The sequence below is a fragment of the Petromyzon marinus genome, chromosome 34 (genome assembly GCF_048934315.1).
Source record: "Petromyzon marinus isolate PM22_M1 ecotype Great Lakes invasive population chromosome 34, UKy_Petmar_22M1.pri1.0, whole genome shotgun sequence".
In the NCBI taxonomy this organism is placed as follows: Eukaryota; Metazoa; Chordata; class Hyperoartia; order Petromyzontiformes; family Petromyzontidae; genus Petromyzon; species Petromyzon marinus.
In genome coordinates, this window is record NC_133700.1 from 5586372 (window position 1) to 5610376 (window position 24005).

The window sequence follows — 24005 nt, forward strand, 5'->3', positions numbered from 1 at the left end:
AATGCACATCTTTCACAAACGGAAACGTTAAGACAAGCCAGTCACGTGATTGTGGCCATGCAACCCAAACTATGGACCACACAGTAAACCTAGTGGTTTGCCCTTCTTTAAATGGAGGAACAGCAAAACTACACAAACTCTCTCCTGAAGCCCTCTCGTCGTGGCTAGCACAACTCTACGGCACTTAGCTTCTATACATATTGCCATACAATGTATGAATATATTTATGAACCATGTTATAACTACAGAAACCACTATGATGTAACTGGTCTTGCCCAAAACATGCCAATGCTGAAAAAAAATACCTGCAGATTACTTAATTTGGATTATAAGACGAAGCATCATCGCCACTTACTGCAAAAACTTGGTAGGACCCTCCTAAAAGTGCGTTTCCTTTGTAAACAAGTAATAATACATCATGAATAGAAGATAGCAAGCGCTGATTACAAACGGTATTTAGACCCATTGGCATGTGTTTGTCTGTGCTGATCAATAGTTTGCCGGCTCTGTTACAGATAATGACAAGGAGAAATAGCGGCACCGCCTCTGCAAAGTGGATGGCTTTCCATCCCTGTCACCGATGCACCACCTCTGCTGTCAAGGGATAGCCGTGGTTTTGAGTTTTTTAATTTTAATTATATTTTTCCAATGAGACCTTATCAAAGGCTTGAAGAAGGGACAGCCTCATGTTATATATCTCTATACTGTATTTAGGAGGGACGTACGCTGAGACGGGCAGTTTGACGTAGACAAATGGATGTACAGACAGGCGAATGGACAGATTGTGAGACTTTAAGACACATGGACGGGCAGATATGGATGTAGACAAAGCAATAGATGGATGCCGACATTTGGCTGATTGATGGACCAATGAAATAGTTGGACGGACAGGTAAATGGATGATTACAGCACTAGATATATTTACGGACACATTAGCCCGATATGCATAACAGACAAGACCGAGATAAAATGGACAGTCAGACAGTGAGAGAAGATGGTGCAACAGATTGACAGACCAACTTAAGGACCTACAGACGCACATATAAATTGACCTGCACGTATTTGAATAACTATACAGAGTCAATGACAGGGGCAGCTGATGTCCCATAAAGTCAATGAAGATGCACGCACGGACAAACAGACGGACAGACATTGGGACAGATGGACAAAGGGGATAACGGAGAGAGCAAGTTGAGATTGAGAGTGACCTGGCAAGGAGCTGAGGCCTCGTGATGCAATCGTCACTGGGAATTTGGCCTTGGGGGATGAGGTGTTCTTCAGCTGTTCGTCTGTTGCCGTTGACGTCATTATTTATTTCCGTTATCCGCGATTGATTACCATGTTTGTTATTACGATGTACTTGATGTGTTGCTCCCGTTTAGTAGGCATGTGACGATTCATTGCTCGGTTGGTTAACATCGATTCAGAATGCTCGCATGGAGGTGTGCGTTTGTAAGCAGAGCTGCCTCATCACGAAGTGGGACCCGTGTGTAGATGAGATGGGGGAGGGGGGGGAGACTGGGCTTAGAGACGTATAGATACGTGAAAACAACCGCATGAATAGACGTAGATAGACACGAAGTTGACAGACGCAGACTCTTTAAAAAGACACTCGCATGAACATGGCTTCATGGACGCAGAAGGTGACGGTCAAAAATAGAGTTGCAGAAGGAATACTGCAAAGATTGAGAAAAACCACGCACAAAAACTCGTAACAGATTGAGAGGCACACAGACTATAACATTATTTTGGGGCCTTCAAGGTGTAAAAGCCTGGCACCCATGCATGCAAGCATTTATTCGTTCAGATGTGCAAATTGTGATAGCTCTGTCGATTCACCTTGCTCTCTTATAGGATCGCACACGTATCGCAAGTGCAAAGAGTGGGTCGGATCCGGACTCTGAATCGTGATAATTGCGGGCAAATTGTTACATCCCTACTGTTGAAGGATATTGTCATCTTGATTTTTGTATCATTCTAATCATTGTTAGTCATTGTGATGATTGTTACACACTTTCATTATTGTTCACGTGTTAGTGTATTTATGTTGTCACCATTGTTATTTTACCATCGTTATGCATTTGGGTATGATACAATGCTCTCAAGGGTCATTGTTGTTTGTGTCAATATTGTAATTGTCATTTTAAACGCTGTTAATGCTGGTATTGCATTGTTTCATCATGTTGCTGTTGTTGAGAGGCTGTATAGTCTGTGTGGTGGTTAACGCAACAATGTGGGGATGTTAATACAATGGTGGCGGAGATGACCGTGCCACCCATGACAATGATAACCATTAAAATAATGAAGATTACGATTGTGAGAATGATAATAACGAAGATGGCAACGGTGGTGGTGACCCCACTACGATGACGATTATATTCCGTGACGGTGGATGATAACGATCGAGACGCCACAATGCTGACCGTGGAAGATTGACTTTTTAATTACGACCACGATTGTGATGATGAAATTACATTGCATTGCTGGTGATAACGTCAATGATAAGCATCACGAGTGGCATCAATAGACAGGACTGTCGATGACATGAATGCGCCGAGGCTGATATATGCAATAGACATTTCCATTCAGCCGTAATCGACATGAAATGATCAATGAGATCAGTTATCACAAAAAAGTACCGATGCACGATGGCAATTACAATGATATGGATAACAACGTTGATAAGTAGCAAGGTTGTTGGAACTAGTCGCATACAAAAGCCAGTTGATGACTGCTCATTAATTATATTTGTGGCATGACAGTGACCATTAATGAATGAAAACTTGCTGCCAACAGACTTAAGGACGATGATGCTGATATTGGAAGATCAACCACGCCATCACCATGAGCGCTGTGATGGTCCTGAGAATTGGACATCAAAATTGATCAGCGTTATTAACAATAGACAGCTTTGTAACAATGGTTATGGCAGGAGTTGGTGATGATTGCGATGCTTCCTATTTGCACACCTGCCTTTAAATCTGACCATAAAGTTGGCAAAGAGCAGAACACTGTTGGAACTTGATTTATTCTTGTAGATAAACTTAATGGTTAATTTGTTACTGGGTTTTTTTAAATTGTATGTTATTTTTATTGTTGCTGTTGATGATTTCCTTGTGTTTTTTTTATATTGTTTTGAGTTAACAGCAGAGTGAATGCTGATATAGCGTTCGATAATGGAGGTTTGTTAAATGCGTTAGTTTTAGAATAACACCGAAAAAAATGTTAAAGGGCGTTATGCATTTTGATGGTAATATTTTCCATGGTCTTGCATTACATTTATTTGGGTTTTTTGTTATAAATAAATTAGTTTTACAAATTCTACCTTTGCAAAAACAGGCAAATTGTTTTTAAAAAAGGTGACATTACAAAACACTAGAAAACATGAATGTTCATACCACATCGTGGGCCGCAGAATTAAGCAGTGCCTAAAAAAAACATGAGAATTAATAATATCCGCTGGAATTTATACGATCTAATCTGCATTATAAGAGTAAATATCAAACCGAGGCATCGTTTGTCGATTAAATTTGACCAAATAAAAAAAGAACCCCTTCCCAGCCTAACAAGGAGTACATTGTAATGACGCACATTTAATAATCAAAATTAAACCTCAAGTTTCCCGCCCTCCCCCGTTAGAAACAGGATTACCGTTTTTTTAAGTGGATTTAACCCAATGTCCAACAATACTGTAGGTGAGCTGGTACAGCACTTGGCCAGAATTGCCAAGATCCCAAGTTTGTATCCAGGTGGCGAACACCTGCAATTAAACCATCCGTGCATAGTAAGCAGACGATGTTTGTCCCCCCCCCCCCCCCCCCCCATTAGAAACATGTGACTTCACAACACAATATATATTAGCCCCCCTCCCACGTAATTTAAGCCTACCTCAACCGATGGCTAAACTTCACAAACGAAATCCCAGGAGCGACACTCACGGCGAAGCTCTCTTTTATTGCAGAGCATGGCGACGCAGTCGTCGTCATCTTTGGTGAGGAAGGCTCAAGATGGCAATGCAGTCGTCATCTTGGGTGAGGAAGGTCCAAGATGGCGACACAGTCGTCATCTCGGGTGAGGAAGGCCCAAGATGGCGACGCAGTCATCTCGGGTGAGGAAGGCCCAAGATGGCGACACAGTCGTCATCTTGGGTGAGGAAGGCCCAAGATGGCGACGTCATCTTGGGCGAGGAAGGCCCAAGATGGCGACGCAGTCGTCATCTCGGGTGAGGAAGGCCCAAGATGGCGACGCAGCCGTCATCTTGGGTGAGGAAGGCCCAAGCAAACCACCGAGTTCCTGAAGACGATTGTGTCAGACTTGACGATTGTGTCAGACTCCACATTCACCACGTGGGGGGGACGGGTCGCATAAATACGTCGCCTTGTCTCGTGTGACACCAATCCAATAGCACGATTGGATACGTGTTAAAAAATGGGAAATGTCAAAATAATTCAGTGAAAATTAAAAAAACAAAGCGTCGCTCCAGATATTAAGTCTGATTGAGATTGTGGTCTCGGTGGAGGCTGCGGTGTCCACGCAGTGCTGTGGTGGTGCCAAGCGTCGTGCGAGGCATGATGGGAGAGGGGGTGATCTCATGGTCACAATCTGAAGCTTTTGCCGTCCAGAATTCACCTTCCGCGTGTATGGTTATCGTTGCTCGCTTCAAGGCTGGGTCGTACGATGCGTATTCATGGAACATGTAATTCCGTAGCATGGTGTTGTGTACGTTTGTTACTTAATCACAAGGTGTGCCGATTGTGTGTGTGTGTGAACTGGCCATTCCATTTGCTAATGCAGTTTCACGCATCTTGCACAGCAGATCGCTTATTTGGGAACCGCATTTTAAATGAATGAACAGCCCATAAAGCAGCGCACAATAAATAATGATAATCCTACTGCATACGTTTCCACGCTTGTGTGGTGCAGCTCCGATGTGTTTGCGGGTTGCACTTTGTGTTGTTTGGTGCCATGTCCGACGTTTCGCTCAAACGTGCTGGGAGCGTGTGGAGCGAAACCGTTGGATATCGTGCCGATCAAACGACACAACTTCAAAGTGATTTTGCTCACCGAGTGTCTTGCATTGTTTTCACCGATTGCTCATTGGATATTATTTTTTTGCATAGTAGAGGAAACTGAAACACCCAGGCGAAAACCCCATGCTCATGAGCGTACATGACGGAAAGTTCCGTACAGGTAGGTGAGCTACCACCTACTTGCTGTACTACAGTCTCCTACAAGCCGCCCTGTGGCCTTACGGATTTGAGGTCTTGCTCACGTGATCGTCTGTCGAAGCCTCCAAGACACTGCATTACAAATTTCGTGTTTAATGTTTGTCACATTATCCATGCGTGCCGATTACCAATTCGCTTAAAAGCCAAGCGGGTTCGAGCCTGGATTTGTCGTCAGAGGCTCTGGGTGGCATGCAGGAGGGCAGTGCAGAAAGGAAAAAAAAACATTCTTGCACTCTTATGCTTCTACATCAAAGCCCTTTCTGCCTTCACAAAGCCACACTGACCAGCGTGGTGAAGTATGGTTAAATAGCCCCTATTACCTGCACGGGAAGAGGCCCTCATCCGGTAATGGGTCGACAAAAGGGCTGTGCGCTACGAACATGTTTGGAGATGGTATTGAAAGGTGTCCCTGTAAAAAAAGGCAGTACAGCAAGGAGGTTATTCAATGCATATTGTGCTTCATTAGCATTAAGTGGGGGTTTCCTTTGATTTTTTTGTCTGGGTATGCCGTTTCTACCAAAGTGCAAAAAAATACTTCACGAGTAGGTAACTAAAAGGGAGTGTTCTAAAATCATAAGCCTCCTGAAAAAGCCTTGATACTCAATTGTTGCAACGAAACTTGTGTTGAAAGGAAAAGCCACTTGGCACCAAGCATTCACTCGGCAGTGGACAGAGCGTGGCCGATCTCAAGTGCTTGTGACCCCCAAAACCATTTGTGAGGGCATGGCAGTGGGACACCCAAAAGGTCGATAACGATGCGAGGCCGGGCCATGTGACTTCGAGAGTTGGCACACAAATTATCACTAGCCAGGAAGGCCTCAAATTATCCCTTTGGTTTGGAGACCTTTAATTTGGCTTTCAAAGCCACACACGTCGGCCTTGTGGAGACAAGTGGCAGGTTAGTTTGGAAGACCAAGTTCACTCACGGCCTCATGGTTTGGCTTTGAAACCCTTATAATTGGCTGGGCAGGCCTTGTGCTTGGTTGGATGGTTGTCATGTTACAGGCGAGGCGGCCTCAGCTGCTTAGGCGGCCGTACCTTTGATGGGAAATGCCTCAAATGCGAGTTTGGAATATCTCAAGGTTGCCTTGGAAGCTTGAAGCTCCAGGGAATTATTCCAGCAAGTCCGGTCCCATATACACACTGCAATTCGTTTGTCCGTGTTTGTTTTGTCGTTTTCCCTTCATCCCCTCATCCTCCCTTGAACATGAAGCAAGGAAAACGTTGCGTCGTCGTCGTCCCCCCCAAATCAAAGCCAAAATTGCAATGTTAAATAAACGAGACTGCATGCAGTCAATGGCAGGGGCTGTATCGGTGCGTCACAATTTATTTACGTATGCAATCTGTAAGAGAGTTTGTCAAGCAGGAATATTACTGATTTTTTTAAGTGCATTATATCCCCCTGTTACGTACGGCTCGCTCGGGCACAAGAACCCGTGGCTCGTGTGGCGTTCCAAAAACCCGTCTCCCGTTTTACCGCAGCCGAACACAATTTACACATCGGGGCGTTCGCGGGTGGAGGGCGACGGTCAGACACCGAGGTGACGCCTAGAGCCGAGTTAGGGGGGGTCGAGCACAATTTTAAATACGGAATCTCAAAACCCAAGGGGAATCGCCACAATCCAACGCAGCAGTGTGCCGGCAACAGCCCCCGTAACACAACCTGTCGTTTTACCCCAATACTGGCGCCGTCACACCAGCTCCGCACCGACCTCTCTCTCTCTCGTGTGTGTGTGTGCTCGCCCGCCTTCCCAGCCCGCTGTGGGGAGTAGCAGGGCACGCCGAGGAGGGCACTTGGGGGGAAAACCCGGGCCGTGCCCCTTCACCCCGTCCACCACTATGGCTGCAGAATCTCCACCCCACACCACCAGCCCTCCGGACTGAAGATCGCCCGAGCAACCACCGCCGACCGCTACGTCCCCTGGCCACCTGCTGGCCCCGGTGCCGGCCGGCTGGCTTCCTCTGCCGAACCTCCCTGCCATTGTAACAACCTCCCTCATCCCTTGTGCTTCCTCGCCTTGTGCGCACCACTGCTGAATCCAGCCTCCACAACACCCATTGCAAGCATGGCCCGATAACCGAATCTCCTCCACCCACGAAATAAACGATCTCGTCGTGACGGCATGGCGAGCGTAGGGTTGAACTCACGGCCTCGAAGACTGGTTCTTGCCAAAGCGCCTGATGTCCTCGGATGCTGCTCTCCTCTGCGCTGACATTTCCGAGATCCTCGGTCGCCCTGGTCTGGCTCAGCCCGTTTTCTACGCGAGTCAGCTTCGCCATTGGCTCGTAGACTTCACCACGAGAGGCTCGGTTCACCTGTTTCCACCTGTGGGCTTCAATTACTTACCACCCGCCTGGCGTCATCAATCCTGATCGACCACCTCTTCTGTTCCTCCACCCCCCCTCCTCCCCATGGCTGATGTAGACGCAGAGCAACAGCGACAATGTCACATTCAGGGATGGTCAAGCCGGATAACCGCGTTAGGAGTAGCGGAGTGCGTCGCCGTGATGATAATGATGATGTCTCCTTCGTAATTGTGGATCGGGGCGTTGCGTTGTTGGCCCGTCGTTCCGGTCTGTTCTGGACGTCGCACGCTGGCCTGGAGAGTTTATAATTCTCCTTTTGTGCATCAGGCGAACGCATCAGCTGCCTTGGTTTGTGCGGATGCGATTTAGGGTGGAGCATGGAGCTTTCAAGGAATATCGAACCCACGAAGATCACGTGTCCACCCTAAATCGAGATCTCTGACAAAATGTGGCTGATGATATCCATTGTATCAGTGGCAAGACCTGTCCCGACCAGTTCTACCACCCTTATTCAAACGTGTAGATACGGGTTAGGCCTGCGTTGAGGGGACTTATGAGTGTTCAATATCCAACGTAACTTCCCCCAATTGCCATCCCAGTTGTGTTGTGGGGCAGTTCATTCCATGAGACGGTGACATTTTGAGCTGTAGCATTTTCAGAATGAAAAAAAAAGAGAGACTGGAGACTTGAGGATGCCTCCTCCCTGGATGAACAAAGGACATTCATATTCAGCTGTGCCAAAGGGGTTAGTGTCGTGGCTCGAGGTGCCTGCTGTGTGTCCCCATAGGTTTAACTTGGTTCACCCCATATACACTGCTCAAAACAAAACGCCCCATTTGATTCTCAGTGAACTTTCAGGAGGGTTGCTATATTGGGATGTTTGGCCAATTCCTTATGGTGCGCGTGTGTGTGTGTCTCACGTGGGAGGAAACCATCCATATGACAAGGGCACAGCCCAACCCTGCTACACAAACAACCTACTTGCTGTACTACCCTTACAGGCAAAGACAAATAGCTGTAACAGACTGTTGGGGAAAGTGCCGTTAACGAGCACCTAATGAAGGCCGACACGGGACACGAGGGAGTGGGTGGCCAGCATGTTTACACACCGCACGATGTAGTGGTTTGAGGCTTAGTCGATCTAGGAGGGGAGGCCAGGACTGGTTCAGATAATTATCGTCACGAACCCCGCGTCTCCGGATTCGTAGCGCTAACCGCTACACTACCGCTCCTCGCGGCCCTTGAAGGCACCAACTTTTTTCACCCGCAAGTTAAGGCAATCTCATGGAAAAATAAAATTTATGGCGAGTGAAGGATGCACAAATGATTAAAAATACAGGACAGTCATCCGAACTCATCATGAGCGCGATTAACTTACGTAGAATGAAAGACGAAACTTAAATACTCAGACAAGACAGTTTTCCATGTCCGTCCATCCACGTAAAATGTAAAAAACATTTTTTTACATCCGATCAGGGTGCATCATTTCAGCAGTTGGCGCAATCGTTTTCTATAGTGGTCATTATGCCACCTAGTGGTCAATTATATTAATCGCGTCCGTGCGTGATGATGCCAAGAAGACCATACATAACACGATGGAACGCAATTTTTGTTACTGGGTAGTAAGTGTTATTTCGTAATTGCTGATGCCTAAAGTATAGAAAACGTCTAGCTTTTGTGACCAGGACAGTGATATTTTGAAATTTACCTATTTCCAATGAGAAAACGGGCGAATTTGTGTCTTTTCAAACTAGATTCGAAGCTTTCGTGACTGCAGGAATTACTCTTTGGTTCTTTCGGTAAAGTCACGTAGAAAATAAAATCAAATAATAGCAGAATACGACGTTTCGGTTGCAACACAAGCAACCATCATCAGGTAAGAATGAATGATAAAACACAGACACGGAAACACAGGCAGACACATGCAGAGAGAGAGACACAAAGACACACCGAGCGAGACACACACCAAGACAAAACACAGACACGGGAACAACATAAGCAGACACATGCAGAGAGAGAGACACACACCAAGACAAAACACAGACACGGGAACAATATAAGCAGACACATGCAGAGAGAGAGACACATACAAAGACACACCGAGCGAGATACACACCAAGACAAAACACAGACACGGGAACAACATAAGCAGACACATGCAGAGAGAGAGACACACACCAAGACAAAACACAGACACGGGAACAACATAAGCAGACACATGCAGAGAGAGAGACACATACAAAGACACACCGAGCGAGATACACACCAAGACAAAACACAGACACGGGAACAACATAAGCAGACACATGCAGAGAGAGAGACACACAAAGACACCGAGCGAGATACACACCAAGACAAAACACAGACACGGCAGCTGTTGATGCCGAGTTGCTGACAATTTGTTATTTTCAGCCAGGCATTGTTAAACCAGTTATGCTCATTGAAATCATTGATGGAGTTAACGTTTTCTGCTGGAGGGCAGTATTAACATTTGGAAGGTCACAGAATCCAATTAAGCCCATCATCACTTCAGGCTCGATAAAATGAGTACCATCAATAGTTGTCCTTCGAATGGTCTTGCCCTTGCCACACAAATGTGGAAATCCACCACTATCTCAGACGCACCAACCCAGATGAGCATGTCCCCACTTTGGTTTGAGCAGGGAATCATGCAATTGCAGGGTTTGGGCTATTCATTTAAAATCAGTCTTCAACAACAAAATAACAGCGGTGTAAGTTTTGTTATTTCGTGCGCTCGTTTACCCAGAAAGCCTCTCCGAGTCTTAAGACACTTTCAGCAGGGCCCTGTCAAGATTTCGCAGTTAGTGGGTTATAATTGCCTCCAAATTAAGTAATTTTTGTAGTTTTGTCTTTAAAAATGTTGTACTGTGGAAGATGTCGTGCACAGAGAAGCATCGCCAGATGCACGCAAGGAAGGGACTTAAAGAGGAACACGTGGTTTTGAGACGATGTGCATGTTTGAGACATCATTGTTATGTTGCATCTGCCAGTCATCTCAACTCATGGCACTTGGGTCTGTCCCGTGACCTGCCAGCGGGCGTTCGACACTTCGGGTGGCCTCAACGTGCACTTGGCATGGCACAAGCGCCGTGGTGACGTCATGCACCCCTTCGTGGCGAATGACGATTGTTATTGCTATGAAGTGGGCATGTGCGCAGGTGATGCTACCGGATTGTAATAACGATGGCCACTGGTCGAGACTAACAACGGAGTGACGACAGGCAAAGGAGTGAACACACCCGAGAGGAGATGCAGCGAGGATGAGATCAGCTCGTGTGAAGGAGCGAGATGGATCCCTGCCCTGCGTGGCCACGGGGGATGGTGGCGATGGCCCGGTTCGGACGATCGGCACCGATGGTAGCCATGGTCGGGATTCGAACTCGGTTAAACGGATTCGTAGCACCAGTGCGCCGTCGTTCCACGCGCACGCACGCACGCGCACGTGCACACACAAAACACTCGCATAATGCAAAACTATTGGGTTTATTATGAGCTCGACATAGACCTCTTAAATATAATGCGACTCTCACGAATGCCACGCAGGAACAGATAGTACATAATACAGATACAAAAATAATTACAACCGACAGGATCAAAAACGCCTAATCTCATATATATATACACGAGTGAATCGCCAGTCCTCTCGGATTCCGTATCACTATACACATCTCCAGAACTCCATGTTTTCAGTTTTTTTTGGCATATTTGTTAAGATTTCCACCCTCCCGGGGAGTAACGTTGACCGAATGATTCAGTAATTGTCGCTGTTGGTTGAAGCATCGCACTTTTTTTTTCAACGTTGTTTTGGCTTTGTGGTTACGTGATGCGCAATGAACCTGGCGAGCCGAGCTCGATTCCCGGCCATGGCAAACAAGAATGGTGAACGATATTCAAACCGGTCGTGTTAGCGGCGCCTTCACAAACCCGCACTGGCCGGCGTGGTGAGGCATGGTCAAACAACCCGAACTGACAGTTTGGAGAAGCCTTCATCCAGCAGTGGTGGATTTCTAAAAGGGCTGTACATTTATAAATACTTTGAGATTTCATGAGAATTTTGGAATTTAACCAGGTGAACATTGAGATTCCCGACTTTGACGTATTTTAATAAACCATATGAAAACCATCGAAGATTAATAACTTATATTCATGATGGTTTATTGAACCGGTTGATAAACCGCTTATATTCTGTTTATTTTCGTTTACGTTCCTTGTTTAGGGAGGCATGTAACCACTTGAATTCTCTCAGCGAGTCAATAAATTGGTCACGATTTTGGGTCAATAATACTCCATCTATCCCTTAGTTAATTTTTTGTAGCGTCTCGTCTATTTATATTTTTTTTGTTCTGACCGACATGCGGGTTAATTAAACGGTGGCTAACGTCTCAAAAAGTCAGACGTCTGCAGAAACATCCAGAGAAATCTGCAGAAATCCATGTCCACCAGACCTGGCTTCCACAAGTTTCCACAAACCTGCTGGAAAACCGGATTTTTCGAGCGGCGATGACGTGACGTGAGCTCCGAGTGATTTGAGGAATTCGTTAAAGAGTCCTTCCGGGCATGAGTTAAAGCCTTGGGACATCGATGATGCTGACGATGGTACCAAAGTCTATTGCATTTTAATTAAACCACGTAGAGATAAAACTCATTTTTCATCGAGACCCTCTCGTTATAAACCATTTTTTTATTTCACCAGGTAAGGCCCACTGAGCTATATAGCTTTTTTCAGAAGCGACCTGGCCACAAATGATAGCGAATGTGGCTTGTGGAAATGTATAGCAACCAAATACTTTAAACGCATGTTTGTAAACGTGGAGGGGAAAACCGGAGAACCCGGATAAAAATCCACACGACCACGGGGAAAACATGCAAACTACAAATATACAATCTTGATTTGAAGCTTTCGTGACTGCAGGAATCCATACTCTTTGGTTCTTTCGGTAAAATCACGTAGGTAGAAAAAAAGATCACGACGATTTGATCTATTATTTTTTTCTACCTACGTGACTTTAACGAAAGTACCAAAGAGTACAAATATACAGCAGACGTCAGAATCGAATCCACGACCTCCTGCACACCGGGCGAGGCAGTTAACATCTCGCCACCGTAGCAGTTTGCCCTTTATATTAGCCCGTTATATTAGCCCGTTAGGCCCTTAACATCACCCATCGCATAGAATACATCTCGACTTTTCTTTCTACCACAAGATAGCGGTGTCACCAAGGCCAACGCTGTTGATGTCACCACCACCGCCACCGCCGCCACCGCCACGTCGTCGTCGGTCTACCGACGTGTCCCTCCCGGGGCTCGGATGAAAAAAAAATCCCGCAGGCGGCGGCTGCGCTCTGCTGCATCAGTCGACATGGCAGCAACCTTCACGATCCTAGCATCTGCTCTTAGGTCTTTGGGTCACCGGACTCCTGGAGGACGTCTATCGCGCCAGCATCGAATGTTTTTATTATACCTCCGCTTACTACTAAAGTTGAGTCCTTATCCCTTGGGAATGTCAATTCAGCCCATCATCCCTCCGAGGTCATTCAAGTAAAATTCCTACAGCTGGATGAGAGCGACCACATGCCCATTGGAGAAGGGAAACATTTAAACTCTGTAAGAGAAATGCAGTTTTAAAACAAAAACAAAAGCAGAATCAATCATTGAGATATTGGCACAACCCGAAAACATGGAATTCAATTCCTTACTTGCGAGCTTGTGTATATATACTGTACTGTATACATAAATATATTTATACATAAAATCCCGTTGTGTATGTGCTTTCACTGGGGAATACAAGGGTAACCCGCGCTCCTTAAATCCAATCATTCCCCATCGCATCATTCCACATTCAGTCATTCCACCATGGTGACGGACGTCACCTCTGAAAATCTTCGAACTCGTAAACCTCGTCAGCACCTACGTGCTCCGAACAGTGATCACTGTGCAACCTATGACGGTGTGGCAAGGTTTATAATTACGATTATTATTTATTCCCGATAACGTATAAAGTGTCTTGTAGTTATGCGTGGTCAAATAGACATTAACAATTCAACTGAAACGGGACTAAGTTTGAGCTGCAATTAGATGCTGTGTAACTTCAAATTGCACTTCTGTATTACTGTTGCCAAAGTAAGGCAAGAACCGTCCGATTGACAGTTCTGACCTTTTGAAAATGGATCCAATTTCAAGGTATTTGACAAATTGCACATGGGATGAAAACCATGTTAGGGTATGGGGAGGCCTTCATCCAGCAGTGGATTGACAAAGGCATGTTGTACGTTATTCTATTATTAGTTATGTATACATTGTGGTGGCATACGCCTGCAACCCAGAGCGTCATGTGGCAAGATGGTTGGCAGCTCCAATCCAGCAGCGCTATACGATGGACAATTATATAGAACTACAGCAAGTGTGTTTGACTGTCCCCCCCTCCCCCCCTCATACGATAAGGTTTTCTCTGGGTACCAAATGGTTCTCCCATGTGCGAAAAAAAACCCACTTAAAATCTCATGCAGCCAAGTCCTTCACAAATTCATATCGCGGATCGACGCCACAATCACGTATTTTTGGCAAGAATGTGGGCGGTTGTTGGGGCCACTAGGGGCTGCGGGTGTAATGTTAAACCATTATGACTTAACAAGCTTCTCCGAATCGAATTCTTAGGGAGGCGTGACTGTACACGCGCGTCGTGAAACGTACTCCATATTAAATGGACAATCGATTAAGGATTGCACCTCGACTCTATATGGGTCTGAGTGTATGGTCTCCATTTGATTCGAATAGAGCTCCGAAATGAGAGTTCCAATCCAGCACGGTGTAAACTTATCATCACCGTTACCATCAACACATTATCAGTCATCATCAAAACATAGATCATCATCATTATCATCCTCCCATTGCCAGTAAAATAAGCACCACACTCTGTCAGGGAAATCCCCAGCTGTCGTCTTCGCATTCATTAATAATATACTTGTCCCTGCCATAGGAACGTGGAATGTTTCTCAAAGCGTTCTAAAAGAGGGCATCTCTTCCGTCACAAGAATTAAGCACTGGACTTGTGTTTGTTTAACCCGAACATTTTTAAAGCGACTGTGTACACACACACACCGATTGATCTACAAAGCACAAGCGTGTAAACACACCCACATCTATTGTAAGCACCTAAGGACACACCTATTGGTGGGGGTTAGGATTAGTGGAGTGGGTGGGCGAGGAGACAGCACACACGGCGGAGGAGGGGAGTGGACCATCACAACTTTACACACCCAGCGCTAGGAGTAGGGGGGGGGTCGCGGGCTGTGATTGGGGGGGGGGGGTCACGGTCAAACATTGCACGTTGTTATCGTAACGTCTGGTGAGACACATTTTGTTGTAAATACTGCGACCGCAACACATTCTTAACTCTAGGTCTCGTCCCAATATACAACCAGGGCCGGATTTAGATTGTGTAAGCCCCCAGTAATATTTTCAAAAGGAAAACAAAGTCAAAGAAAAATAAATGTTATTTTTACAAGGCCAACAACTAAATTCAGCATTCACAAATTAAATAACGTTTCAGTTCATCTCTGGAGGCCCTCCAGCTGACGGAGGCCCCCCCTGGGCTGCATCTCCTAAAGCCCCGTGCCTTAATTCGGCCCTGTGTAACACAACCTGCTAGTTTATTTCAGTATAACTGTAGCGGTGAACACGGTGGTGGCTATTTATGAGTAGGAAGTCAAATGTGATAACATTGAAGGTTAAAGGCGCAGCCCTGCAATTGCGAGCTGTTCCACGTTGACCGGACGTGTTGGAAGATAGCACCCCACGCTTTAACCTCCTCCACACGCCACCTTCGGACCCACCGATTTGTACTGCCGGGGGGAGAGACGAGGAATTGGTAAATGAGACGGAGCAAGCTAATCGCCTGATGAAGCTGGTTGTAATCACCAGCAAAACGTGACGGTACTCGAATTGTAAGCGGTGTGTTGTGCTGAAGTAGTAATTAATTAGCACGTTTTGTTTACGTGACGAACCTGACTAATTGGCCGTGCTGGTCGGGGAACGACGCATTTATTATTTATTTATAAGTTCAGCAATTAACCCCAACAACCTATATTATGGATAATATTGGTCGCGAATGTCTTGTTTAAACACGTAGGCTATTACGAACGACGCATTTATATCTACGTGATCTAACCCAAAACAAAAACTTTAATGACTAATGGATGTTTAGCATTACTGGGAATAAACACTGGGGTAGTATATGCGTAGTGCACCTTTGTGGATCTCCACGCGTGAGGGAATTTGCGATCGAGTTGGTAGGTTTCGATGAGATTGAACGGCGCTTTAAACACACAAGAGGTGGCAGGATGGGAAACTGATGCGTGGCACAAATCCCAGAATTCGCTTCGTACGGCCCGAGGATCTAGGAGGCCGCCTACCGCTTTGAAACGGCAATATTTAGATGTTTTTTGTTGTTATTTATTCCTCACAACAGTACAAGCATCGTAGCCGTACTAATTGGGTACTAGAAGGGGGTGGGGGGGGGGATATTTTTGTTTGACCTGCCAATAAAACCGTGCACTTAAACGTATCTTGCTCGCGTTATTGCCAAAATAGCGTCAAGTCCTATTCGGCAGGACAGCACGCATACATCCGGTGGTTCCCACCCCTGGTTGTAGAAGATGTTTGTCTATGAAAGTTACCGCTGCTCGTTTCAAAACAGACCGCAACGAGCGTGAACCTTGTTTGTCTCTCTGAAAGTAGAGAGAGAGAGATAGAGCGGCCGTCACACACTCGCTGCGACGACACCCGAGTTGTTCGTGGAAGTGAAGGTGAATCGCGTGTCAACTCGGGAGCCATGCACGTGAATGGAGGCGATTCGCAATGCAAGGTAGGAGGAGAGGATTTCAAACCTCAAGGGGAACGCTAAATGGTGGCAATTCGACGAGAGTCGACTGAGATTTTTCGCCGCGCGTGTTATTATTGGAGGCCCACAACTCTGCGATGGGGCGGTTTATGCGGTTTTTTTTTGTGTGTGTTGCCACCGTGATGACTCAGCTGCTGTTGGTGGTCATCCCTCCTGCACGCGTTTGAGGGTCGTGCCACGTGCCGGAGAGCTTCTTCGGAAGCGACACGTGCCCAACAACCACGGCGGTACGGCCAGGAGAACCCCGTTCGTGAATGGGGGTGGTGGGGGGCCTGCCATGCACGCTGAACCCGTTTGACTACACTCTGCGTTGGTTCCATTTCAGTTGGAGGTGCTCGCAAAGTTGGGTTGAGCGGACAAGTTGGTTGTCGTTTAGGGGTAGATGGTGGGGAGACATGTGGGGGGGGGGGGGTTGTGGTGTGTTTGGGTTTTCACTGCTGGCATAACATTAGCCCCCTGCTCCTCCCCCCCCCCCCCCCCCCAACAATCCATAAAGCTACCGGGTTGTTCGTCATTTCATTCAGTTACATCGCACATCACAGCCCGGCCAACACAGCAATATACGGTTTATATCTATATATACACACACACAATCTCTATATATTCTTAAACTCGAGTGCAATTTGTTCTAGAGAAAAATCAATTCCTAACAGCGAGAAACAGTTAATAGCTACAACCCACCACTATTGCTATTTGGTGCCACACAACGCAAGGTCACACAGGGGGACGACATGGGGGGGGGGGGGGGGTGTGCCCGAAAAGACAAGCGTTGCCAACTCCCCCTTACAAGTGGAGAATCACCAAAAACGAAAGACAAAAAAAGACTTCACAAAGTCGCAAGAAAGACCCTTCCAAAAGTCGTATCACCTGGCAATTTACGAAGAAGTGCTATACGGGAAACCTTCAAAACAAAGCCACACGACACCTGGACACAAACTCAAAATCGCTCCGCGGGGAAAAAAAAAAGTTTGGTCGCTCGTTCGCTTCCGACAAAAAAAAAATTGAACACCGCTTTTGTTTTTGCCGTTGGTAAAACCGACACGCAAAACAAAAAAACCCGAAATGTTTGCGCTCAAGTTGTCGAAGGCGACAGCGTCGCAGAGTTGGCAGCACCGGACGAGACACCGACCGACCGACCGAGGGGGAGGTAGAGGTTGGTGGGGAGGAGAAGACGCGAAGGGTAGGGGACCAAAAACGGTGTGAAAACGACGACCGTCTCGAAAACACCCTGTAACCACACGGGCACACGAATGATGGGGGGGGGGGCATACAGACTCACAAAGAACACCACGTGGGGTGGGGTCACGCACGTTGGAGGTCGACAAAGGTCGCAAATTCTCACTGCGCAATTTTTTTTTGCAACGTTTGATGCAAAAAAACGTCGTTGCTTCGGACGTTGTTAAATGCTGTTTTTTTTAGTATTTACTACCCACACAGAGACCTATTTAGAGCTAAACCCCGCTGCACTTGAGATAGGCCCCCGTTTTTCGCTACCTCTCCCATCACCTCTCTTGTCTAGAAGCCCCGGGACATGACAGCTGTCTCAACGCGGGCAAGCTCGAGGTGAGAAATCACGGGCCCGCTGAGGCTTACTTAATTAGCCTGCGAAGAAAAATAAAAGCATTGTAGGGGGCGGGGCGGGGGGGGGGAGGTTGTTATTGCAACAAAATTCAATTTATTTCAAAATAACAAATGAAAGTTGTGTGTAAAGTAACGGACGAGACCGTTTAGTAAGCCAAATCGAATAGTTGTTAGATTGGTTACATTCACACTCAACCTCGAGCTGCTGCCAATTCTGTCGCATCGCTTTCTCCATCCAATACCAGCGGTGCAGCCAAAGATCCACCGTATAGCCTGTAACACTGTTGTGGCAAGTGCTGTTAGCGAGCACCTATTAAGGCGGAGTGGCCAACAACCACGCACCGGTCACCTTCGTCTACCCCAGACGATGTTTACACACCGCACCAGGCACTCATTTGGAGGCCGAGTTGACCTAGGGGAGGGCCCAAGACCTGGTGTTGTGCCGTGAGCGGGAATCAAACTCGGGTCCGCCAAGTTTCGCAGCAGAGCGTAGCACTCAGCGCGACACCACCGCTCCCCACGAACCCTGAACGGGATCCCCCCCACCTGCCAGCAAGCAGTCAAACTCTTTCTTACAATTGCCCTGTTTTTACTTCACCTTTTGACACCGCACAGAGGCGCTATCGCCCCTCTCCATAGACATCTGCGTGACAATCTCGGGTTGTCTTCACTATAACCCGAATGCTATTTGAGTTTTATAATAATATATTGTTTAATGCACGTGCTGAGCATACAACATTGCTGCTTATTGCACTGTGCTTCTTTGTTAGTTTACTTTCCGTCTTTTTAAAAAAGAAAAACTATCGGAGTAGACTGTTGTTCAAAGCGTTTATCGTGAGATCTCGTCATCTATTTCAAAATCACTGGGGATCTTTAGCCCTCATTGCAACCAAACGAATGTACAAAAAGGTTACACTGGAAACCTGCGAGACTGAAATAAAGAGGTACGGGGAACCTCCTTTTGTGATGCGAGTTTATGAACAAGCCAGTAATACGTGCAAGGTTTGGGCCCCAACGTTGGGTCAACGTTGCCACAACATTGCGCGTTTACTGGGAACGCAGGAGCTGTTTTGGCGGGACAGTCCCCAAATCTGACTCCACTCATCTGTTGCAGGCAACAACCCAAAAAAAACGGGATTATTGTGAACGCGATTAATTTGCCGATGGAAACTCGCGAAAAATGTGCGGATAATAGAAAGCCGTGCAATGCAGAACAAGAAAAACAGCCGGTAACAGCGGACAATATGAACAATCGGGCTGCGGATAATAGGAGTTTTCGTAAATTCTATAGATCCTGGGGGTAATGAGAACCACGGGTAATAGGGTTGAGTTCAAGAGCGAAGTTCTATTGCATATGTATACATAATTAAGCCAATTTTCCTGCAATTACCTACAGCAATGTGATCGTCGCTGGGCATTTCAAAATAAAATTGGAATCAAGGATGTTGATTTTGATGGCTGCCTCCCTCAACTAGTGGACGGATCTTGGGAAAACCAGGAGAGGAGGCAAACCGTACGTCAAAGTGGCCAGTGGACAGGGGCTAGTGTGAGATTGGCTAGTGGCAGCTCGAGGCATGCGACGGGTGCGCGTGTACCAAGCGACGCAATCTGTTGTGCCACCCCGAAGAGAGTGTACATGTGCAGCACATGCTACAGGACATGGGAGAAGGCTGTAAGTGTCCAGCAAGCAAGGTCCACCAGGAGGAAATGTGCATTTACAACAGCAGCCTGCCCCCTGGCTGGATCGACAATGAAAAGAGACGAGTAGCCATGAGAGGTGACGAGAACATGTGAACGCAACATGAAGACTGGAAACAAAACAAGAAGGTAAATACGCAGGACAACAACTCTTTTGCTCACTCCGCTGCTGGCGGGAATGGCCTCTTGCAACAGGGTTATTTGACCGGATGTCCTCGGAACAAGGTGGGAAGAGTCACCAAAATTGGATTCCAGTGCAGTCGAGCCGCCGATCACTGAACCGATTCGTAGCACCGGGGTGGACAGAGGCAACGGAAATTTAAAAAGAAAGTTGCTCCATTGTCGTTTCAAATGCCCTGCCGGGAGATCGTATCTAACCGGTGACCTCTGGCTAACAAGTCCAGCGTGCTCACCGTTATACAAGGTCGGGGACATCCCTCCCTCCGTGCGTGTAATTTTAGAGAAAAGTACTTTTTTTTCCTTCCTTCGCTCGGCGTAATTTCTCTTACGTACACAAGTGCCGACGCTCGTGCCACGTTCAGCGATCTGTCAAATTGAAACGAAAATTGCAAGACGTATCGTTTGTTCAAAATTTGAGCTGCATTTTCACATCCCATGGCACAGAAGATTTATATTACCGATTTACTAAAAAAAATTATTGGAGCGGGCATCAATGGGGATAGAGGCGGGCGGGGGAGAGGTGACAGCAGAGTGATTGAGCGTGTGGCAGCTGCGATGCATTGTGTGGAACAGTGCGTTGCGGTTCCGATCCGAGTTACGGTACTTCGCGCATGGAATAGTCGCAGCCAGTCGAGATGGATTGGGCGTGTCACCCGTGTGACGCCGCTGGACTGCGTACGAAGTAAAGGTGGTGGCTGTAGAAAGCCGAGCTAAGGCAGCTCTTAGAAGGGGTGGCGCTGAAAGGGAAGCACTGTGTCTGTGTGGGGGGCACGATACGGCTTCCTAGAGAATGGGGGCTGGTGGTTGGGGGCAGCTTTGGGAAGGGAAGCACTAAGCGAGGGGGTGCTCAAAGGAGACGGAGTGCCACGGAGATGTTTATAACGGGGGGGAGGGAAGCACTTTGGGTGGCGGTCGGAAAGGCGGCATTAGAAGATTTATTGAAGATGGGTGGCACACGGAAAGAGGTGATATGATGAGGTTTCATCGAGTGGATGGCGATGGGGGGGGGGGGGGGGTGAAGATGTATCGCAGGAGGGGCAGCGCTGAAGTACCACACCCAGCCGGGATTTATGGGAGCAGCCAGGGCGAAAACTCCACCCGGCTCTGTTGGGGTCAGGAACCCCGGAAAATATTTCCGCACCTGGAACTCCACATCCAGTACACACACCTCCTCTCGCTAAGTCATGGAAGCAGCGCTAGCAAAGCTGGGGGCCCTATTGGTGGGTGGCAGCACCACGGTGGGGGGGGGGGGGGGCAGCGTGGGAGGTTGGGGAGGGGCAGCAGCAGGGCAGAGCTGCCTCCTGCCCTCACAGGTCATGGCCCAGACGCTCGATCTCGGACAGCATGAAGTCGATGTCGGACTGCATGGCGGCCGGGTTGGAGATGACCATGCGGAAGAAGTTGACCTTGTCCCCCTGCGGCTGGTAGCCCACCATGGTGGTGCCCGCCTCCATCATGCGCGCCTTCACCTTGGGCGCGACCTGCACCAACGCCAATGCAAACAGCTCCATTACAGCATGGGTAGCGGTGGTGGTGCTGGTGGTACCGGTGGTGATGGTAGTGCCGGTTGTTGCGATTTGTATGCTGTTATCAATGCGGGTGATACCGTCATGCTATTAATGTGGATGCTGGTATCATCAGTAACATTACTGTGTCCTGGTGGTGACGCTGCCAATGCTGATGGCACTTGGGGTATTGCGTGGCGGTTACTGGTTGCAATGCTGCTGATGTGATTGAACTCGGGGTCCCACACTCACCCTGCTGAGCTTGGCTCTCCTCTCCTCCCCGTCAGGCATCCCTCGCAGGCTCAGAGGTATGTACCAGAAACACACGTTCGTGTGCTCCGGCTAAACAAAAAGACAAAGATCCCCCCCGTATAGCCTTGATGGACTGCTGGGGCAAGTGCCGTTCGCAAGTAGCACCTATCAAGGTGCTGGCTAAACACACACAGACACGTCCATGCGTGGAAACATGCATACAACTTTTAAAACGATCGCGGCCGTGCATGCAAAATTGCGATGCAATCCTGAATCCCGATCCCTCACCCCCCCCCCTCCTCAGGACTCTTCCCCCCCCCCCCCACCCCATGCTTACCTCCCCCTGGAAGACGAGTTCATATCCCTCTCGGTTCTTGATGGTCCTGTACAGGTACTGGGCCAGGTCCAGGCATTTGTTGATCTGAGCCTCGAACCCAACCGTGCCCTGGGCATGCACACACAACAATTAACAACGCCGACAATATGCACGTTGTGGATTGGCTAAAAAAAAGGTACTACACATTTCAGGGAGGCTCAACTAATCTTGATTTGACACGGTAGGACTAATACCTCTGCCGTTGCTGATCATTGTTTTAACGCTGTGGGCTTACACGAAATAGATTTTTCTAAGACGGAGGTACTCTGAAAACCTACTGGCTACCTTCAGTAGATTTGTTCATGAAGCAATCCAGATACAAAAACACAGACACAACTTCAAACGAGAAGATGGGTACAAACTGAGCAATCATTGGAAGGACGTTATTAACCAGGTAAAGTCTTAACCGACTGTGATGTTTCCATCCTACCTGCCTATGCCAGCTGTTATTTCAGACTCTCTCTCTCTCTATGCCTCTTTCATGCTCACATGTCCTTTGCATTGCACTCTCATTCCTTTGGATTGCACCACTCTTCGATCTCACAATAACATCATGCTAATCTCTCACATTAACATAGCCACTTCCGTGCCCTCGTCGAGGAGGCCGCTCTCCTTCTATCTTCGTTACACGCTAATTTCTCACTTTCACATCACGAGCCCCGCCCACTTCTTTATGACCCTTGGGCTACACCCATTTAAAACCTTTTAAAACAATCCGCCTCAGCAGCAGACCAAGCTTTCCCACCTGATGACGGACGCTTGCATTGCGCCCGAAACGTCGTGATTTATTTTATTTTATACCTACGTGACTTTACCGGAAGAACCAAAGAGTAAGGCTCAACCAAAGTCACATCGTGGGCTGGTCGTGTCTCCCCGTACGCCAGCCCCACCTACTTTACATAGCCCCGCCCAACCCTGTCAACCCCGCCAACTTCACAGGTAGCCCCGCCCACTGCTCAGGTAGCTCGTGATGCGGGGTAAAGGATGGAGAGCTTAGCACAAGGCAAGGAAAATGTATTTAAATCGGTGACAACCCTAATTTTCACAAAACCTTCTGGTGGGAAGGGGGATGGGGGCATTTTCACCCAGTCGCTAACTTTTCCATAGGAAAGTGGAGTTTCCGCCACTGGCTCAGGGCTACAAACAGGAGATGGGTGCCACCTCCATGCTTATTTGAGCAAGGAATCACTTTAACTTGATTTGGGGTTAGGATTTACAAACCTGGTAGGGTGCGTGTGCGCGCATTGTGCGTGTCTGTACGCGGTAGTTAGCGGTTAGCGTCCTGCGCTACAAACCCAGCGACGAGAGTTCAATTCCCGCTCACGACCAGCATCAGTAACGAATGTGTGAACCGCTCCCGGGCCTCCCCTAGGTCGACTCAGGTCTCAAATGAGTACCTGCTGCGGGTGTGTCAACATCGCCACTGGGGAGACAAAGGCGGCCGGGCGCCGTGCTGGCAACTCGCCTCCGTCGTGCACCATTCCGGCCTTCATTTGGTGCTCGCCAACAGTCTGTTAAGGCTATAGGGGAGGTCTCTGTGTGTGTGTGTGTGCGTGCACGTGCGTGCGTGCGTTCGTTGGGAGCGTCCCCAAACCTTGGCCTTCCACATGAGCCAGAACTTGAAGATGTCGACGTGGCGGCCGCACTGGATCACCTTGTCGCCCGTGTCGTAGGACGTGTCGTACTGCTTGTCGGGCTGGAACAGGTACCCGGCGCACATCTTGTTGCAGCCCTGCAGCAAGCCCTGTCAGTGGAGACGCGGGGCAAACCAAGCAGATGAGATTCCAGAGACTCGTCAGGGCCATAGATTATAAAGACAAAGATCCCCCGTTCAGCCTTGACAGACTGTAGGGGGGAAGTGCTGTTAGCGAGCACCTATGAAGGCCGGAACGGTACACGAGGGGGTGGGTGGGCCAGCACCACGCCCGACCGCCTTTGTCTCCCCAGTGACAATGTTT

The 24005-nt window shown here is 47.8% G+C and overlaps 2 protein-coding genes across 15 annotated transcripts in view; one reads left to right on the plus strand and one right to left on the minus strand.

Annotated features, from left to right (window-relative positions):
* The window catches only part of LOC116948620 (5'-AMP-activated protein kinase subunit gamma-2-like), a 164512-nt gene extending 157979 nt beyond the window's left edge, over positions 1–6533 (plus strand). For 9 of the 10 annotated variants that reach the window (XM_032965474.2, XM_076071650.1, XM_032965472.2 and 6 more), the window contains one exon: positions 516–6533. In XM_032965474.2, the coding sequence (XP_032821365.2) occupies positions 516–535 (20 nt within the window). In that variant the 3' untranslated portion in view covers positions 536–6533. The remainder of the gene's footprint in view (positions 1–515) is intronic. The other variant, XR_012945922.1, reaches the window with a different exon arrangement.
* Positions 6534–11020: 4487 nt separating this feature from the next.
* Positions 11021–24005, minus strand: part of GAD1 (glutamate decarboxylase 1) — a 67190-nt gene continuing 54205 nt past the window's right edge. For all 5 annotated transcript variants that reach the window (XM_076071649.1, XM_032965483.2, XM_032965481.2 and 2 more), the window contains exons 14-17: positions 23642–23791; positions 22009–22116; positions 21672–21761; positions 11021–21395 (exon numbers count right to left, since the gene is read on the minus strand). In XM_076071649.1, the coding sequence (XP_075927764.1) occupies positions 21222–21395; positions 21672–21761; positions 22009–22116; positions 23642–23791 (522 nt within the window). In that variant the 3' untranslated portion in view covers positions 11021–21221. The remainder of the gene's footprint in view (positions 21396–21671; positions 21762–22008; positions 22117–23641; positions 23792–24005) is intronic.